The sequence below is a fragment of the Perca fluviatilis genome, chromosome 17 (assembly GCF_010015445.1).
Source record: "Perca fluviatilis chromosome 17, GENO_Pfluv_1.0, whole genome shotgun sequence".
NCBI classification, from domain to species: Eukaryota; Metazoa; Chordata; class Actinopteri; order Perciformes; family Percidae; genus Perca; species Perca fluviatilis.
In genome coordinates, this window is record NC_053128.1 from 29,535,004 (window position 1) to 29,551,467 (window position 16,464).

Below are 16,464 nucleotides of genomic sequence, written 5' to 3' on the forward strand. Positions count from 1 at the left end.
TGCCTTAGTAGGCTATATTTTGAGAAATGTTCTCAATATTTTGAGAAATTAAGTCATTATTTTGAGAAAGTTTCTCATTATAATGACTTAGTAATTTCTTTCATCATATTGGCAGAAATGGGTTTCCATATGAAGTACATTTAGTGCAGTAAGAAAAAGTACAATATTTCAATTTTATATATATATTATTATTTACAATATTGCAATGTAGTGGAGTAGAAGTAGAAAGTAGCAAGTTGAAATACTCTGAGTACAAGTACAACAGTACTTGAGTAAATGTACTGCCTCAGGTACATTTATTTTTGTTTTGTTTTTGTCTTCAAAAAACTTTATTATTCAAGTACAGATACACAAACACATTGAAAACCTTAAATGCATACATACATACATGAAAATAGGGGCGCATGAAATGTACATTAAAGAGGTTGTAAGGCACTGCAAATGTTCAGAGTCCGGATGGCTTTCTTATTTGTCCTTTTAAAGTTTAAAAATATAATTTCATGTCATTTTTAAATGGGCGAATATTCGGTTTTCTTTCAGACCATTTACATTTATGGATATAACATTTTACAAATAAAATTAAAAGATTCAAAATGAAAACATGGCATTTATCCAAATCATTTCCTTCATAGTAAAAAATAATGTCTCTACTTTGTAATTTTACAATACATGGCCGACTTCCTCCACATCAATCCAGAACAATCTGACATAAAAACATTCACAAAACAAATGTGCAATCGTCATCCTCAGGTAAATTAACCCCGCCCCCCCACAGCCTATGTGACGTCATGGGGATGGGCAGGTCAGAGTCGCGAGGGAAACCTGTAGGTTTAACGTTACTGAAATGGGAGAGAGAGAGAAAAAAGGATAAGGAGAAGGAAAGGAAGCGAACAAGGTAAGTGAGGCAGACTACAGACTGTATTTACATACCCTACTCAAACGTATTAATCCGTGTGTTAGGTTAGATATCGATTAGGAGTCCTTTTTAGTTTGAAACGTGAACTTTTAATGTCGTAAAGTCAGTAAACGCAACGTTATGTTTGAAGCGTAACGGGCACATCGAGCGAAGTCTACCGCTTGTTGTAACGAAACTTGTAGAAAAGCCTCAACTAAGAGCAACAATTTTGAAAGTTACATTCTTTATTGCATTTATAAAACAACTTTTAAACAGGATATGACTTAACAATCACATGTTAAGTGTGAAAGTGTTACATTGACTCGTTCCCCCGACCGAGCCCTGTGGCTGTGTGCCAGCTGCAGGTTTGTTGTAACGTTATGAGGCCTCCATGACTGCACACACAGTATTGACGTTATATGTAATACTTTGGACTGAATATATATATATATATATATATATATATATATATATATATATATATCGTCTATATACACGTGCAGTTTAGTGTCCCAAATTCCCCATACAATGTCCTTAATTAATTATGAACCTGCTAACCCTAACCCTCAGTTTTTTGGACACTAATAAACTAACCTGTCTCAAATAGACCCTCATCATTTGGAACACTTTTTGGAAAATAATTTGGGACACTAAACTGCACGTATAGACTACCTATCATCTTTAGATAAGTGTCATGTTATTGTATCAGAGCTGACATGTTTATAGACTCCTATTTTATTATAAAACCGTTTCCTCCTAACAGGAGTAGTCGTCTGTCAAGTCAATCTGATGATAATGTTAGTTCACAAACAGTCATCCTCAACGTGAGCCGTTATCCTAATATTCAGGTCCTTTACTGAAGTTAAAGTACTAATACCACACTGTAAAAATGCTACACTACAAGTTAAAGTCCTGCATTAAAAAGGTGTTACTTAAAGGAGATGCTCTGCCGATGTTTAACCAACTTTGTATGTCAATAACGTTGGTAGTATGTGTAAATGAACTATGTTAAACTTCCCTCCCGCATCTGTCCCTCACAGGCCAGCAGCAAACCTCCTGGCTACAGGGTCCCAGGAAGTGTGCCGGATTTTGAACCCAATTTAAAGAAACATGCCGACTTATTGGGAGCTTATACACAGTATCCCCCAGAGTTAGATAAGTCCATACATACCCTTCTCATCTCTGTGCGTGTCGTAACTCTGTCTGACTCACCCACCGCTAGCCTAGCTTAGCACAGATCCTGGAGGTAACCGGCTCCATCTAGCCTAGCTTAGCACAGATCCTGGAGGTAACCGGCTCCAGCTAGCCTAGCTTAGCACAGATCCTGGAGGTAACCGGCTCCATCTATAGCTTAAGCACAGATCCTGGAGGTAACCGGCTCCATCTAGCCTACTGCTCCCAATAAGTGACAAAATAACGCCAACGCTTTTTTATTTTACATGTTGTGATTTGTAACATAGTCGCGTGTACAAATAACAAAAAATGCTTCTACATCCCCCCTTTTTTTTTTCTCAGAAGATCGGAGTGATTAGCGCAACACCTGAAAAGCACCGTTGTTACTCTCTGCTCCTCACCACAGGGCTTCTCAGGTGCTGCGAGCATATCACTCCGCCCAAGTAGCAGAAGTAGCAGTGCTTCGCCTTCTGAGAATATAGTTCCCAGTATGTATACGGTTAGAAGATGGCTGTGTCTCGTGTGACCTTGTTATTTGTACACGCTGTGACTATATAAATCACAACATGTTCAACATGGATCTGTGCTAAGCTAGGCTAGATGGAGCCGGTTACCTCCAGGATCTGTGCTAAGCTAGGCTAGCGGTGGAGCCGTCAGACAGAGTTACGTCATGCACGGAGATGAGAAGGGTATGTATGGACTTATCTAACTCTGGGGGTTACGGTGAATAAGACAAAATCCCAATAAGTCGGCGTGTTCCTTTAACATAGCGGCTGAACAGTGGAAATACAACTTCTGTGTCTATCATGTGATGCCAAGATATTTTGTTAAAGCACCAGTTGTCAACCCTAGAATATTGCCGCAATATCGATATCGAGGTATTTGGTCAAGAATATCGTGATATCTGATTTTTCTCCATATCGCCCAGCCCTACGTCATCCCCATTGAAGTTAACAGGGCGCTAAACAGGAAGTAGCCGGCTCGGTCGACCCAGAGCTCTCTAGTGCACCGTGGCCACATTCAGCCCCGACAGAACGTAGCAACACGTTTTTTTATATTGAAACGTGGGCATGTTGAACACCCTGTTGTGTGCGCAAGCGCTCTGCCATTTTATTACCACGAGTAAACAGACCCGTCCCTGCTGATTGGGTATGACCTGTGACTCACCCCCCAAACGAGAGAAAACACATCTCGAAGACGTTGCACACAGTTCCAAGGAAACATTCGTTCAACCAGGAAACCGTAGCAAAGCGCGCACACCGTTTTGAGACTGAACATACCCCTGCTCTTTGGGCTGCATAGTTGCAGGCCGGATAATGTCCCCCCATCACATCTCAGACCTTTTTAATATCTTTGTGTCTTTACAGGCGATTCATCTGCACTCTGTACGTTCACACCAGGTTTGCATTCTGAGCTGCAGGCCAATGTAAGTCGTGTTGAGTGACTGCGTGTGAAAGAGGTATACAAGCACAGTTCATTATATTTTTTACTTCTCGGGATCATTTAAGGAAATGGGCTTTTAAGGGCTGATTGGTCGTCAAGAATGTATTTTTGTGCTGTCCGACTGCAACAACTGTTGGTAAGTTGAGCATTCCTGGAAAACAACACACGAGCACTTTTTTACAACAACCACAGGGGATTTTGTGCTTCCTAATTTGGTTGCGGCACAACAATGCATTCTTGACTCAGCTTGCATGGAGGATGCTGGGATAACATCTTCACTCATGAGGGCTTTTTCTCTGGTGAGCTCAGGTACTGGGGGTCCAGCTGTATCTGTTCGGAACGGGGAGTAAACAGACTTTTGCATGAGTTGTATTCTTGAATGTCTAATTTGAATTTCTCATCAGTCTGGGGACTTGTTGTTATCTTCTGGCTTCTTCCTTTTTATTTTCCTCTTTTAGTTTCCTCTTTCTTTACCTACAGAGTTCTGTTTATGATTTGAATTGATGATAATATGACGAGAGCTTAAACGATTAATTCATTCATTGATGGAAAAAATAACTGGCAGCAATTTTGATATTTGTGTCAATAATAGTCAAGTTCCTGCTTGTCATTTGTGAGGATTTGATGCTTTTCTATTTCTTACATGATACTAAATTGAGAGTTTGAGTTTTGAGGGGGGCAGGGGTTGACAAAAAAAAGACTTTCAAGGATGTCAGCTTGAAAAGTGAGACTTTAAAAATGTGTCCTGGTATTATTTAGGTCTATTACACAGTGAAAATATCTTTAGAGATATCTTTTAAATGCCTGTTTTTGTCCAAACCCCATTTAATGAAACTGAGAAAAGCGACAAATCCTCATATTTTAATGAGCTGGAAACAGCAAATGCACATTTGGCCTTTCTGCTAATAAGTCAATTATCAAAATAGTTGACAAATCATTTCCTGACGAGCAACAAATTGTCTTTAAAAATAGTTTTACTTGCAGCTCAAATGTAAACACATTTAAACGTGTGTGTGTGTGTGTGTCTGTGCTCGTGCTCTCAGGGACCATCACCATCCTAATGTCCAATGGAGGAGGCTTTTACGGACGCACTGAGCGTGTCCGTCAGTCGCCGTACTATGACCAGGTACCGCCGGGCTCCTTACCGCGAGCCGACTCCAGCGACCTGCTGCCGCTGAGGGAGCAGAGAGCGCCTCACCTCGCCCAGAGTGCCGACCCGCTCCCTCCTCCGCCTCTGCCAGACCAGCCTCCCGTGGGGCCCGAGTTGTATCCCAGCGGCAGCGAGGACACCACAGACCCGGACCACGACCCCGCCCTGGACATCAAGCCGGTCCACCGCTTCATCCCGGACTCCTGGAAGAACTTATTCAGAGGAAGTAGCCGCAGCAGTAAAAAGGCGTGGTCTATGCCTGGCTCCTCATCTAACAACAACAACAACAGCGCCACCAGCGAAGGAGTTCGCTGCTCTCCTCCACATTCCCCCTCCGTTCCTGGATCGTACCGGGACCCGTATGGCGGCTCAGGCAGCAGCCACAACTCGCGCAAGGAGCTTCTGGACGCACATGAGTCCGTGTCGGGGCAAACCTACCGCACAGCTCTGACCTACAGCGAGCGGGTGGAGGAGTATCATATGCGCTACGACTACATGAAGTCCTGGGCCGGACTGCTGAGGATTCTGGGATGTGTGGAGCTCCTGCTGGGAGCAGCTGTGTTCGCCTGCGTCTGCGCTTACATCCACAAAGACAACGAGTGGTTCAACATGTTTGGCTACTCGTCTCCCGGAGGAGGGTACGGCGCAGGAGGGTACGGCGGAGCGGGGTACGGAGGTGTGACAGGGGGGTCCTACTACTCAGGCCCCAAGACCCCGTTTGTGTTGGTGGTGGCGGGGCTGGCCTGGTTGGTGACTGTGATAATGTTAGTGCTGGGGATGACCATGTACTACCGCACCATCCTGCTGGACTCCTCCTGGTGGCCTCTGACTGAGTTCACCATAAACCTGGCGCTGGCAGTGCTGTACATGGGAGCAGGTAGGTAACGCAGCTGCACAGCCAACACATCTCACAGTTTTCCACAGGTTTTTGTGAGACTATGGTGGTTGGACCTCTGACCCTCTGCTCCCCTGAAAGAAAATGGTGTGCATTTTAAAGTTAAATGCATCAATCTGGTGCACTTTGAGAGCAACGTCAAGAAGCTATGAAGAGTCTGTGTGCTCTTCTAAAAAAATTTCTTCTTGTTAGCAGTTTAATGATAAACACATTGTTTGTGTCAGGGCTGCACAATATATCGCCTTTTTTTTATCGCCATTACGATATCACCTGCCGCAATAAATGCAAAGAAAGGTTTCGACACATCGCGAAAGACACTCAGAGATTTTGTTTTGTTAGTTGAAAGAAAATGTATCAGTAGAAAGCTGCAATTTAAAGTGTAACTGTCCTTTTTTTTTTTTAGTGGTGCCTTTTTAGATTCAATTCAATGTTCAATTAGTTTAATAAAAGAGTGTTGGAAATATTTTCCTTTGGTTTGTTTTATATTCAACAAGCAATTTGTTTAGCATTTTAGCAGAATCCTGAGAGCAGCAGAAATTCAGAACGGAGTACACTTTAATATCTGTTTATTTATCGCAAGTAATATTTTTATTGCGATATTCAACAACAGTAGCGCATGTTTTCCTCATATCGTGCAGCCCTAGTTTGTATAGATAATGAAAGGTGAGGACATGATAAAAAATTCACACTCACAAAGCATGGTAAACAAGACAGGGTTTCAATCACAAATGGTCAAAACACAAAATCGACTGTCATACTGTATTGCTGGAGTATTTTTATTTATTTTTTTACACTACCTCTTTATTGCATGTTATCTTTTTGGTTTACCAGGCATCGCCTATGTCCGAGACACAACCCGCGGAGGGCTCTGCTCCTACCCGGTCTTTAACAATGGCATCAATGGGGCGTTCTGCAGAACAGAGGCAGGCCAGACTGCTGCCATTATCTTCCTGTTTGTCACTCTGCTTTTGTATCTGATCGGAGCCTTGGTGAGTCTCAAGCTGTGGAGACATGAAGCCGCTCGCAGATACCGGGAGAAGCACGGCCTTGAGGTGAGATCACAGACCGTTTGTTTTAAGGGTTGGGTCATGGGATTCTTCAAAGTCACTCAGGGATTCTTCTTAAACTTTAAGGGTTATTCCAACCCTATCTATCACTCCGATGGCTAAAAAACAGGCTGCAGACATGTTGACACACACAGACTGCAATGCAACAGCAAACCACATCATTTGCACACAGGCGTACAGCTGTGGAGGAATGAGTTGGTGGTGTCTGTGAGTCCTATCTGTGTGCCGCAGGGCAAAAAGGTGCACACACAGGATAGTTTAACTATGCTAGTTTTATTTTAAATTTTTTTGGGGGGGCTTTTCCATTTATTAGATAGTGACAGTGGCTAGACAGGAAAGGGGGAGAGAGATGGGTGAGGACTCAGCCTACATGGGGCGCACGCTCTTACTGGATGAGCTAGAGGCCGCCCCAACTATGCTAGTTTTTGAGACGACATTTACACTACTACATTTTGGTTTATAAACGAATATCTTTTGCTACGTTAACGCATTGCATTCACACTACTTCGGCCCCTAAAATGGAGACATTTGGAAACGCTGCGGCCCCCGTTTTGGTTTGAAAACTCCGGGGTTGCTTTGTAGTCTGGACGGGCACAAACGGAGACCTTTGGAGACGACGACGCACGTCAGTCAGTGTTATCGGTTAGGTAGGCCTCAAACCTTTCAGTAACAGTTCCACCTCGTCGTCGGTACAAGCTAATGAATCCCTGCTCTTACTTTTTTTTAACCGTTGTATTTTCTGTATTTTCAACTTATACACCCATGACTTTCAACCGCAGAGTAACGTCAGACAATCTACATCCTGTTTACAGCGGCACGCACATGCCCAGTGTGTGTGAACGGTCACGTGATATGTGTTGTCAGACCTGTTAATATGGACGGAGATTAGTTCTGCTACTGGAGCTCAAACTCCATGTGGACAGAGATCGTTTTTTTGTCTCAAAATGCCACATAAAAATGTAGTAGTGTGGCTGTTTGTTTTTGTTTGTTTGTGTTTTGGTCTCTTTGGAAATATGCTCATTTGCTTTCTTGCAGAGAGTTAGATGAGAGGATTGATACAAATATGGACAAAACGAGACATTTCAGGACGTCATCTTGGGCTTTGGAAAACACGGATCGACATTTTTCACAATTTTCTGGCATTTTAAAGATCAACCATATTATAGTAGACTGATGAATCAACAATGAAAATAATCGTTATTGGCAACCCTATTGTCAATCCTCTCATCTAACTCTCTGCAAGAAAGCGAATAAGCACATTTCCCAAAATGTCAAACTATTCTTTTAATAGTTGATCATCAACATTAGCTGCATGTTAACTTTATTTATTTATTTTGTATGTTTTGTACACACAGATGCGTCCCTCCGACCTGCGAGCGACACAATCATTGGTAAGCATCCTGTAATTTAAAAATCATAATACAGACAGAAACATATCTACGTTGGGGTTGTTGAAAGCATGAAATTTAACACTTTTTTTTTTTCTTTTTATGTAATTCAGTAGCTCAATCAGCACAATTAAAGGTGCAGTAGGTAAAACTAACTTTCTGTCGTATTTGCTGAAACTGACCCTATGTTCCAGTAGAACTGCATGAAGCAGGTCATTTCAGGTTCAGATGCACCAATCAGGGCCAGGGGGAGTGTCTAACTGCGTGTTAATCACTGCTCATGCACACGCATTCATTCTCCCTTGTGGGGGGAGTAGCTTAGGACTCCATTTTAGGCTTTAGCAGAAAGGGGGGAGGGACTAAGAAGTTGTCGATGTTCACATTTTTTGGTTAAGTCCTGGATGTTCACAATCCTACCGACACAACCTTTAAATTTGACATAGTTTGTTTTTCCTGTTGCTGTGTCCATGCAGATTCCAGTTTCGGCTTCTGCAGCCAGAGCTCCTGAACATATCCAAGACTCCTCGGTCATTCCCATCCAGGCTGCTCCAAAAGCAGTTCCACCACACATTTTGCAGGGAGCTATACCATCAGGACACATTCCAAAACCTGTTATTGTGCCTGACTACATCAGGTAAGTGCTGAAAAAATCGAATAGAACTTTATTTGTCCCCAGAGAGACAGTTGGTTTGGCAGCAGTGACAACAGTAATCGCAAAAGATCAATCTAAATACAACATATAATAATAAATAATTAAAAAACATCATTAAAAAGCCATGTTTACCAAGCGCAGTTGGTGGTCACGCTGATATTACCTTAGTCATTTTGAGTCACCTTTTGTTAAGATTATTTGTTTATTTTTTACAGTATACTGCATAGTAAAGTAGATACAATAAACTGTAGGGCTGAAACTAATTATTATTTGTATCAACGATTAATCCAGCAATTGTTTTCTCAATAAATCGTTTGTCCTTTAAAGTGCTCATATTGTGCTCATTTTCAGGTTGATAATTGTATTTAGAGGTTGTACCAGAATAGGTTTACATGGTTTAATCTTCAAAAGACACCGTATTTTTGTTGTACTGCACATTGCTGCAGCTCCTCTTTTTACCCTGTGTGTTGAGCTCTCTGTTTTAGCTACAGAGTGAGACATCTCACTTCTGTTCCATCTTTGTTGGGAGTCGCACATGCTCAGTACCTAGCTAAGGACTACTAGCCAGTCAGAAGCAGAGTATGAGGGCGTTCCCTGACAGTACCTAGGTAAGGACTACTAGCCAGTCAGAAGCAGAGTATGAGGGCTGCCCCTGACAGTACCTAGGTAAGGACTACTAGCCAGTCAGAAGCAGAGTATGAGGGCGTGCCCTGACAGTACCTAGGTAAGGACTACTAGCCAGTCAGAAGCAGAGTATGAGGGCGTGCCCTGACAGTACCTAGGTAAGGACTACTAGCCAGTCAGAAGCAGAGTATGAGGGTGTGCCCTGACAGTACCTAGGTAAGGACTACTAGCCAGTCAGAAGCAGAGTATGAGGGCGTGCCCTGACAGTACCTAGGTAAGAACTACTAGCCAGTCAGAAGCAGAGTTTGAGGGCGAGCATTATAACATGTGTTCCAAAGTGACCATGTCTGTCTCTGAAGTAAAGGCTGGACTACAATAGAGCTGTTTGGAGCAGTTGGTGAACAGTGTTTTCTGTTGGAGATGGTAAGTCCCTTTGGGGGGGACTTTGGGCTTTTTCACTTTGTAAATCTATAACGTGCACAAAAATGTATATAACACAATAAAGGAAAGGAGAAAAGGCCAAAAAGCATAATATGAGCACTTTAAAATGTCAGAAAGCACTTTATTCAACTTGACCCAAGTAGCAAGCCAGGGGTGTTCATCCTCTTTTTGCAGAGGTCTCGACTGAGTTGTCCAGTCCGCACCACAGTTTGATTGACTGACAGCTTTCACACCAGCTGAAATGATCTAAACTGAACGGGCAAACACACTTAAGTTTGTTTACTCTCATAATGTTACTGAAGTATCCTTCTCTACCTCCATCGTGCAGCAAGTACCCAACGATCCGGTCAGACGAGGAGCGGGACCAGTACCGAGCCGTCTTCAACGACCAGTACTCAGAGTACAAAGAAATCCACTCGGAGGTGCAGGCTACCCTCAAGAAGTTCGATGAGATGGACGCCATAATGCGCAGTCTGCCCCAGAACCCCACCAGCCAGATGGTGATTGGTTGCACACATCTTCTATGCTTCTCTAAATGATTAATTTTTCTTTGTGTGCATTTATTGTTTCTGAAGTCAGGCTTTGTATATCTAGTTTGGAGTATTTTTGTCTCTGATATATACAAGCTATTTAAAGGCTCACTCCCACTGATTTTACACGTAATATCATTTAAATCATTATAAGTACATTTATTCAACAGGCAGGTACGGTTTAAGAAATGTTATAGTCACCTTGCATTATGGGAATTGTAGGCTCAGTATTTTTGTAGCTTGACCCACACTCAGGACTTAAATTTTCAGCAAAATCGAGGCTGACATACAGTTTTTTTTTTTGTGTTTTAGATCGGGCTGTGTATTGGCAAGAATCTGGCGATACGATACGTATCACGATACATGGGTCAAGATTCAATATTAGATTTTAGAAAAACTAATAAAGTCTTTTTGACTTCATAAACGTCAAAAAAGTTTACTTTAGGTAAACAATTCAGTACACGAAAATCAAACTGCCAGTTTGGGATTGTGGTTCCCAGGTTCTTAGTGAGCTAATGTTGATATGCTAAAGTAGGCCAAAGTTCAGCCATAGCTACGTTGTTAGCTGCTAGCAAAAAAGTCAGGCACTGTTAGGCCCTGTTAGGTACTGTTAGACACTGTTAGGCACTGCTAGGCAAGGACACTAGTGGTGTGTCTCAGCATAGCCGTCTAGCGGTAGGGGGTTTAAACACAACATAAACGTGAACCACTGTCTTACATTAATATTTTTGCACGTAATCTAAAAAAAAATTAAAATCAATATTGTTTTTTTTTTTAAATCGATACAGTATTGCAAAATAAAATCTCGATACTCAAGTTTATTGATTTTTTTCTTAGACTCCTAGTTTTACAATTGCAGAAGTACTCTTTTTAATATCTGAATATGCAGTACTCCTTACGTATATTTACATATTTCACATTGTGCAGACAAAAAAAATCTTTTTCAGGTTTGGAAAACATTTAGATGCTTGCAGTTTAGGTGAAGTCCATTTTTAAATGCTGTCTTTGCAAACACTTCAAAAGATGAAATTAAAAAGTAAGAAGCTGATTGAGAAATTAGTTTATTTTAGGACCTTTTTTTAATCCAACCCAGTTCTCATGTGTGCTACTGGTAGCCACACCTTTACCAAGCCTCAAATAGTTAAAGTGCACCATCACAGCACACTGGACTGCACTTTGCATTGATAAACAAAAGTTACCGCCCATTCCATCTGATTCTGTGTGTCAAAAGCCCTGCTGGACAGTTTCGACCAGTGTTTGGTTTCATGTGACTACTGAGGAAACATTTTGGTCAGAGACCAGTTGTGTCTGGAATATTGCACCCGGTCTTTTTGTTGAAACGTGCCTCATTTCCCTATCTTGTAACATCCTCTGTTTACACTTCCTGTTCCCGCTGCACTTCCCCTCCACCCTCAAATTCCTTCTCTGCTCCATGCAGAAGCACCTACATTTCATTGCACCTCATTTTCATAATTGTTGAAGGATTTTCCTGCATTTCACTCTTTAATGGATGGACCTGTTTAACACGGTCTCTCTCTCTCTCTCTCTCTCTCTCTCTCTATCTCTATCTGTCATTGCAGGAGGTTGATCGCATTAACAAAATCCTTCAGGACTACCAGAGGAAGAAAAATGTGAGCCTATTGTCTTGTTGATGTTTTGTATACACCATCTGTAGCAGTGCCTCTTTTTTTGTTGCTCTTTGACACAGATTCTAAATATCTAAATAGATTAACGTAAAAGTCAGATTTTATGTTTTTCAAAGCCCATGAAAAGACCGAAACTAACAACCTGTAAGTCCGTCCCTCGATACCTTCGGTCTGTTGCTCTCAGTTCCAAGCCCATTGGTTCCTACTAAGGACGTACATTTTTAAAAACAACAAATCTACAGTTTCATTAGTACCGGTAACTTCCTAAAACAGCTGGTCGCTATAGTTTGTGTGTGTGTGTGTGTGTGTGTGTGTGTGGGTGTGGGATTTAGTCAAAATAAACTACGCTGTGTGTGTGTTCATGCTGATGAGGGAACATGTCACCGAGTGCAGCAGTGTGGCTCACTGACGTGTTTTTAACAACAATAGAGCTTTGTGTCACAGAGGAAGAACATATATCAGGGCTTGATACACACAATACTTGTTAGTTGATACATTCACTGTTGGTTTGGGTCTTTTTACGGGCTAATTAGAGAAATATAGAAAATCACCGTTTTCAGCGGTGATCCAGAATGAAAATCTGCAGAACAGCGGACTGTTTTTCCACTTGGGGTGGAGATGTGTTAAAATTCAGAGTTTAATTTTAAAAAAATCTATTTTTTATTTTATTTTTATCTGCGGGAAACTTTGGAGAATTCTGCGTCCGCAGTTTCCGTGTGTCCCTGAATGTCACCAGCGTTATCTCTTAGGTATAATAGTAGTCATATGAGTAACTGCTCCTTAACAGCTGAATAAATACGTAAATAATCATTGAAGTGACTCGTTTGTCTGAAAGTCAAACCTTTCGTTTTCATTCATCCAACCAGGACCCGACTTTCCTCGAGAAGAAGGAGCGCTGCGAGTACCTGAAGAGCAAACTGTCGCACATCAAAAAGAAGATCCAAGAATACGACAAAGTGATGGAGTGGAACGATGGATTCGGCTAAAGCTCTGAGGCGTCTCTACCCTGCTACACCGCTGATCACTAATGCAGAACTATTTCTGACAGCTGAGCTCTACTGGTGGTGGAAACGACATTTTAACTGGAGAGTAAACAGGATGTTTCTGTATCCGTACTGCAGTTGTTGTCTATCAGCAGTTTTGTATTGTATGTATGTTTACTAAAGCCCACACGTAGAACCAAAGGGGAAGGCTTTTATACTTAAAGGAATACTTTCACATTTTGGGAAATCCGCTCCCAAGATTTAATGGGTGCTTCCTTGGCCCATGCTACCTTCTAGGGCTGGGTATTGCCAATGACTTCCCAAATCGTTTAGACTCAGATTCACAGGGTCCCAATTCGGTCACCTTTTAATTTTTTGATAATTTGATATCAATTAGGTTAGGTAAATTTCAGTTACAATACAAATTTTAGCCTGGATATAAAAGAGATTCTGAGAAAACTTATGCCAGAAATTGTACAAGAAAGAAGCAACCCTCAAATGCTTTTTATAATGCACCTGTTTTAATGATTACATTAAGAATTTACCCCGAAAAAGTTAAAGTACTTTTTACTTACATTGACAAACTATAGCAGTCGTCAACACAATCTAGTACAGTACAACTATACCATTGTAAACAATCAAAAAAAGCCCTCTCTTTCTCTCTCTGACAATTCAACAGAACTTCTGGTCTTTACAGTTGAATTTAGCTGAGAAAGGGTACCATGAGGGTGGCAGTTAGGTTTAGCCGACAAAAGGTGACTGATTTGCGGCAAGGACAGTTAAAGGGTAACTACAGTTTATTTATTTTTTTTTAAGTTAAGGGAAAAAACACAACTATGTCACCCAGGAAACAGGTGTTTGTGTCCCGGGACTACTTAAGGGGACTGGTGTTTTTACCCAAACCACAATCTTTTTTTTTTTTCTAATCTTAACTAGTTGTTTTGGAGTCTAAACTTAAAAGGGTAACTACCATTTTGTTGAACCTGGACCCTATTTTCCTATGTTTTTGTGTCTAAGACATGACCGATGGGAACAACAATCTTTGGCATTGGTCCAGTATTAAGCGAGATCGCTGCAGTCAGCAGCAGCGAAACAAGCTACAATGTAAGTTAATAGAGCAATTGTCCAGCTTGTATTTATCTTCACAAAAGTGCTCGTTTTGCCGCTGACAGACTCAGATTATTATTATAAGTGTCTGACAACATTATGGAAAGGATCCCTTCAGAGATAGAACTTTTAAATCCTTTAAAAAGAATACTTTTAGTATTAGAGCCAACGTATTTTCACATGTAAATCAGTAAACTATGTGTTTATGTCAACCAACACTAGAGTTGTAATGGTTGGAAAAGTGGAAAGACGACCCAAAACAGCTTTTCATAGTTTTATTTTGTTTCTGTCTACTTTGAATGAAGTGGATTTTACGATGCTAAAATTACTGTTTATTTACATGGAGTCTGGTGGGTTTAGCGAAGTCAATTTCGCAGATATGTTTTTATGTTTAAAAAAAGGATCTTACTCTTTAACAGAAAGGTTGACCTCCTTAGAAATCCTTTCCATAATGTTGTCAGACACTTAGAATAATAATCTGAGCCTGAGTCAGCGGCAAAACGAGCACTTTAGTGAAGGTAAATACAAGCTGGACAATTGCTCTATTAACTTACATTGTAGCCTGTTTCTCTGCTGCCGACTGCAGCAATCTTGCTTAATACTGGACCAATGCCAAAGATTGTTGTTCCCATCAGTCACTAAGACACAAAAAACATAGGAAAATATGGACCAGGTTGAAAAAAACTGTAGTTACCCTTTTAAGTTTAGACTCCAAAACAACTTGAGATAAAAAAAATTAAAAAAAAGATTGTGGTTTGGGTCCCCTTAAGTAGTCCTGGGACACAAACACCTGTTTCCTGGGTGACATTGTTGCATTTTCCCCTTAACTTAACATCCTGCACATGAAATCCGCTCCCCAGCTTGACAGCTTTGTGTGTGTTACGTGATGCCCTTTTACATCCATAGTGAGAAGGTATATATTAAAAGATCATTTTCAGGAGATCACTCAAACAAAGATCAATTTAAATTGGAAAATCGATTATTTTAACCCAGCCCTACACCTTTACAACAAGTTTCATGAAAATCAGGCCACTAGTTTTTCCATATTCCTGCTGAGAGACAAACTGCACTGTAAAACTAACCTCCATGGTGGAGGAAAATATATGAGAGGGGTATCTATCATCTCATCTAACTCTCTGCCAGCAAGTAAATAAACACGTTTCCCAAAATGTCAAACTATTCCTTTTTAAAATTTATTGGAATATGCAAAGAACTTTATATATATGTGTGTGTGATACTGTGACTGTGATTGTAGCTGAGGCTTAACTCTTAATCTCATAAAATGACACTGGTGTCTGATGGAGGAATGTTAGCATGTAATCGGTGGAAGATGGAAATGTAAAAATGTAAGACGCTGCATTTATTTCTGTAAAGGTTTACCTCCGCTGCAAGTGCGCCTGTCAGTTTTCATGTCTGTCTGTCTGTCCACATAAATTTCACAAATGAAAACCACCACTTGTTTGGACTAATCCTAATCTAGCTGGTTTCTTGAGCTGCTGTGACTATTGTTTGTATTTTTTTTATTATTGTGCACTGTCTTCTGTTTGTTTCAATCTGGAATTATGCATGTCTTATCGTAGAATTTTAAATGTGTGTTGTAACACTTCTACTATTTCACAGATTAAACATGTACTTTATAGTCACTAAGTTCCTGAATATCTCCATTTTATCTTCTTTATACCACTGTAAACATTGGACTCTTTGATTGACAGGAAATTATATCACAAGGTCTGTGTTTCTCTCATGTTATCAAGTATAATTGTACATGTTGCTGTATATTTTTTTTTTCTTCATAATTTAAAGTGATTAATTGGTGCTTTCTGTCTCAAGAATACAGTTCTGCTTCTGCACTGATGCCCTGTGGTCTTCCTTTATTCCTTTATCGGCAGGCAGACAGTTTCTTTAACTGGAAAAAAGGGAACAAGAACAACCCAGGGTGTTGTGTTTAAACTCAGCAGAATAAAGTTGAAGAAACTCCAGAGATAAATGAGTAAGGAGGGTCAGTTGTTCAAGTCATTTTTGACTGCAAAAACAGGAAACTTTTGTTACAGCTTTTCAAATGTTAAAATGTGCTGCTTTTATTATGGACAATGGTTTCAGGACACCATAACATAAGGACAGGTCCTACTGAGATGTAACCGCACATTAAAGGTCCCATGGCATGACAATTTCACTTTATGAGGTTTTTTAACATTAATATGCGTTCCCCCAGCCTGCCTATGGTCCCCCAGTGGCTAGAAATGGTGATAGGTGTAAACCGAGCCCTGGGTATCCTGCTCTACCTTTGAGAAAATGAAAGCTCAGATGGGCCAATCAGGAATCTTCTCCTTATGAGGTCATAAGGAGCAAGGTTACCTCCCCTTTCTCTGCTTTGCCCGCCCAGAGAATTTGGCCCACCCATGAGAGAGAGAGAGACATCATGGCTTTCAAACGAGCAAAGTGGCAGTTGGTCAAGGCCACACCCCCACCC

The 16,464-nt window shown here is 41.0% G+C and overlaps 1 protein-coding gene across 4 annotated transcripts; it reads left to right on the plus strand.

Annotated features, from left to right (window-relative positions):
• The first annotated feature begins 791 nt into the window (after positions 1-791).
• marveld2a (MARVEL domain containing 2a) lies at positions 792-13,019 on the plus strand. 4 transcript variants are annotated; one of them, XM_039780214.1, is made up of 9 exons: positions 792-895; positions 3,436-3,527; positions 4,555-5,538; positions 6,388-6,608; positions 7,979-8,014; positions 8,485-8,645; positions 10,057-10,228; positions 11,839-11,889; positions 12,771-12,890. In XM_039780214.1, the coding sequence occupies exons 3-9, from the start codon at positions 4,572-4,574 to the stop codon at positions 12,888-12,890; spliced, it is 1,728 nt and encodes a 575-aa protein (XP_039636148.1). In that variant the 5' UTR covers positions 792-895; positions 3,436-3,527; positions 4,555-4,571. The 4 variants fall into 4 exon arrangements, with proteins under 4 accessions (XP_039636148.1, XP_039636149.1, XP_039636151.1 ...); XM_039780215.1 differs by having other exon boundaries at positions 3,436-3,494; XM_039780217.1 differs by having other exon boundaries at positions 793-895; positions 3,436-3,820; positions 12,771-13,019.
• Positions 13,020-16,464: the final 3,445 nt, after the last annotated feature.

Excerpts from the sequence above, each read along its gene's own strand:
- marveld2a (XM_039780217.1), top strand. The coding sequence starts at position 3,763 with ATGGAGGATGCTGGGATAACATCTTCACTCATGAGGGCTTTTTCTCTG. Across the intron at positions 3,821-4,554 it reads TTTTTCTCTGGTGAGCTCAG|GGACCATCACCATCCTAATG; the intron begins GTACTGGGGGTC and ends TCGTGCTCTCAG. Across the intron at positions 6,609-7,978 it reads GGGAGAAGCACGGCCTTGAG|ATGCGTCCCTCCGACCTGCG; the intron begins GTGAGATCACAG and ends TTGTACACACAG.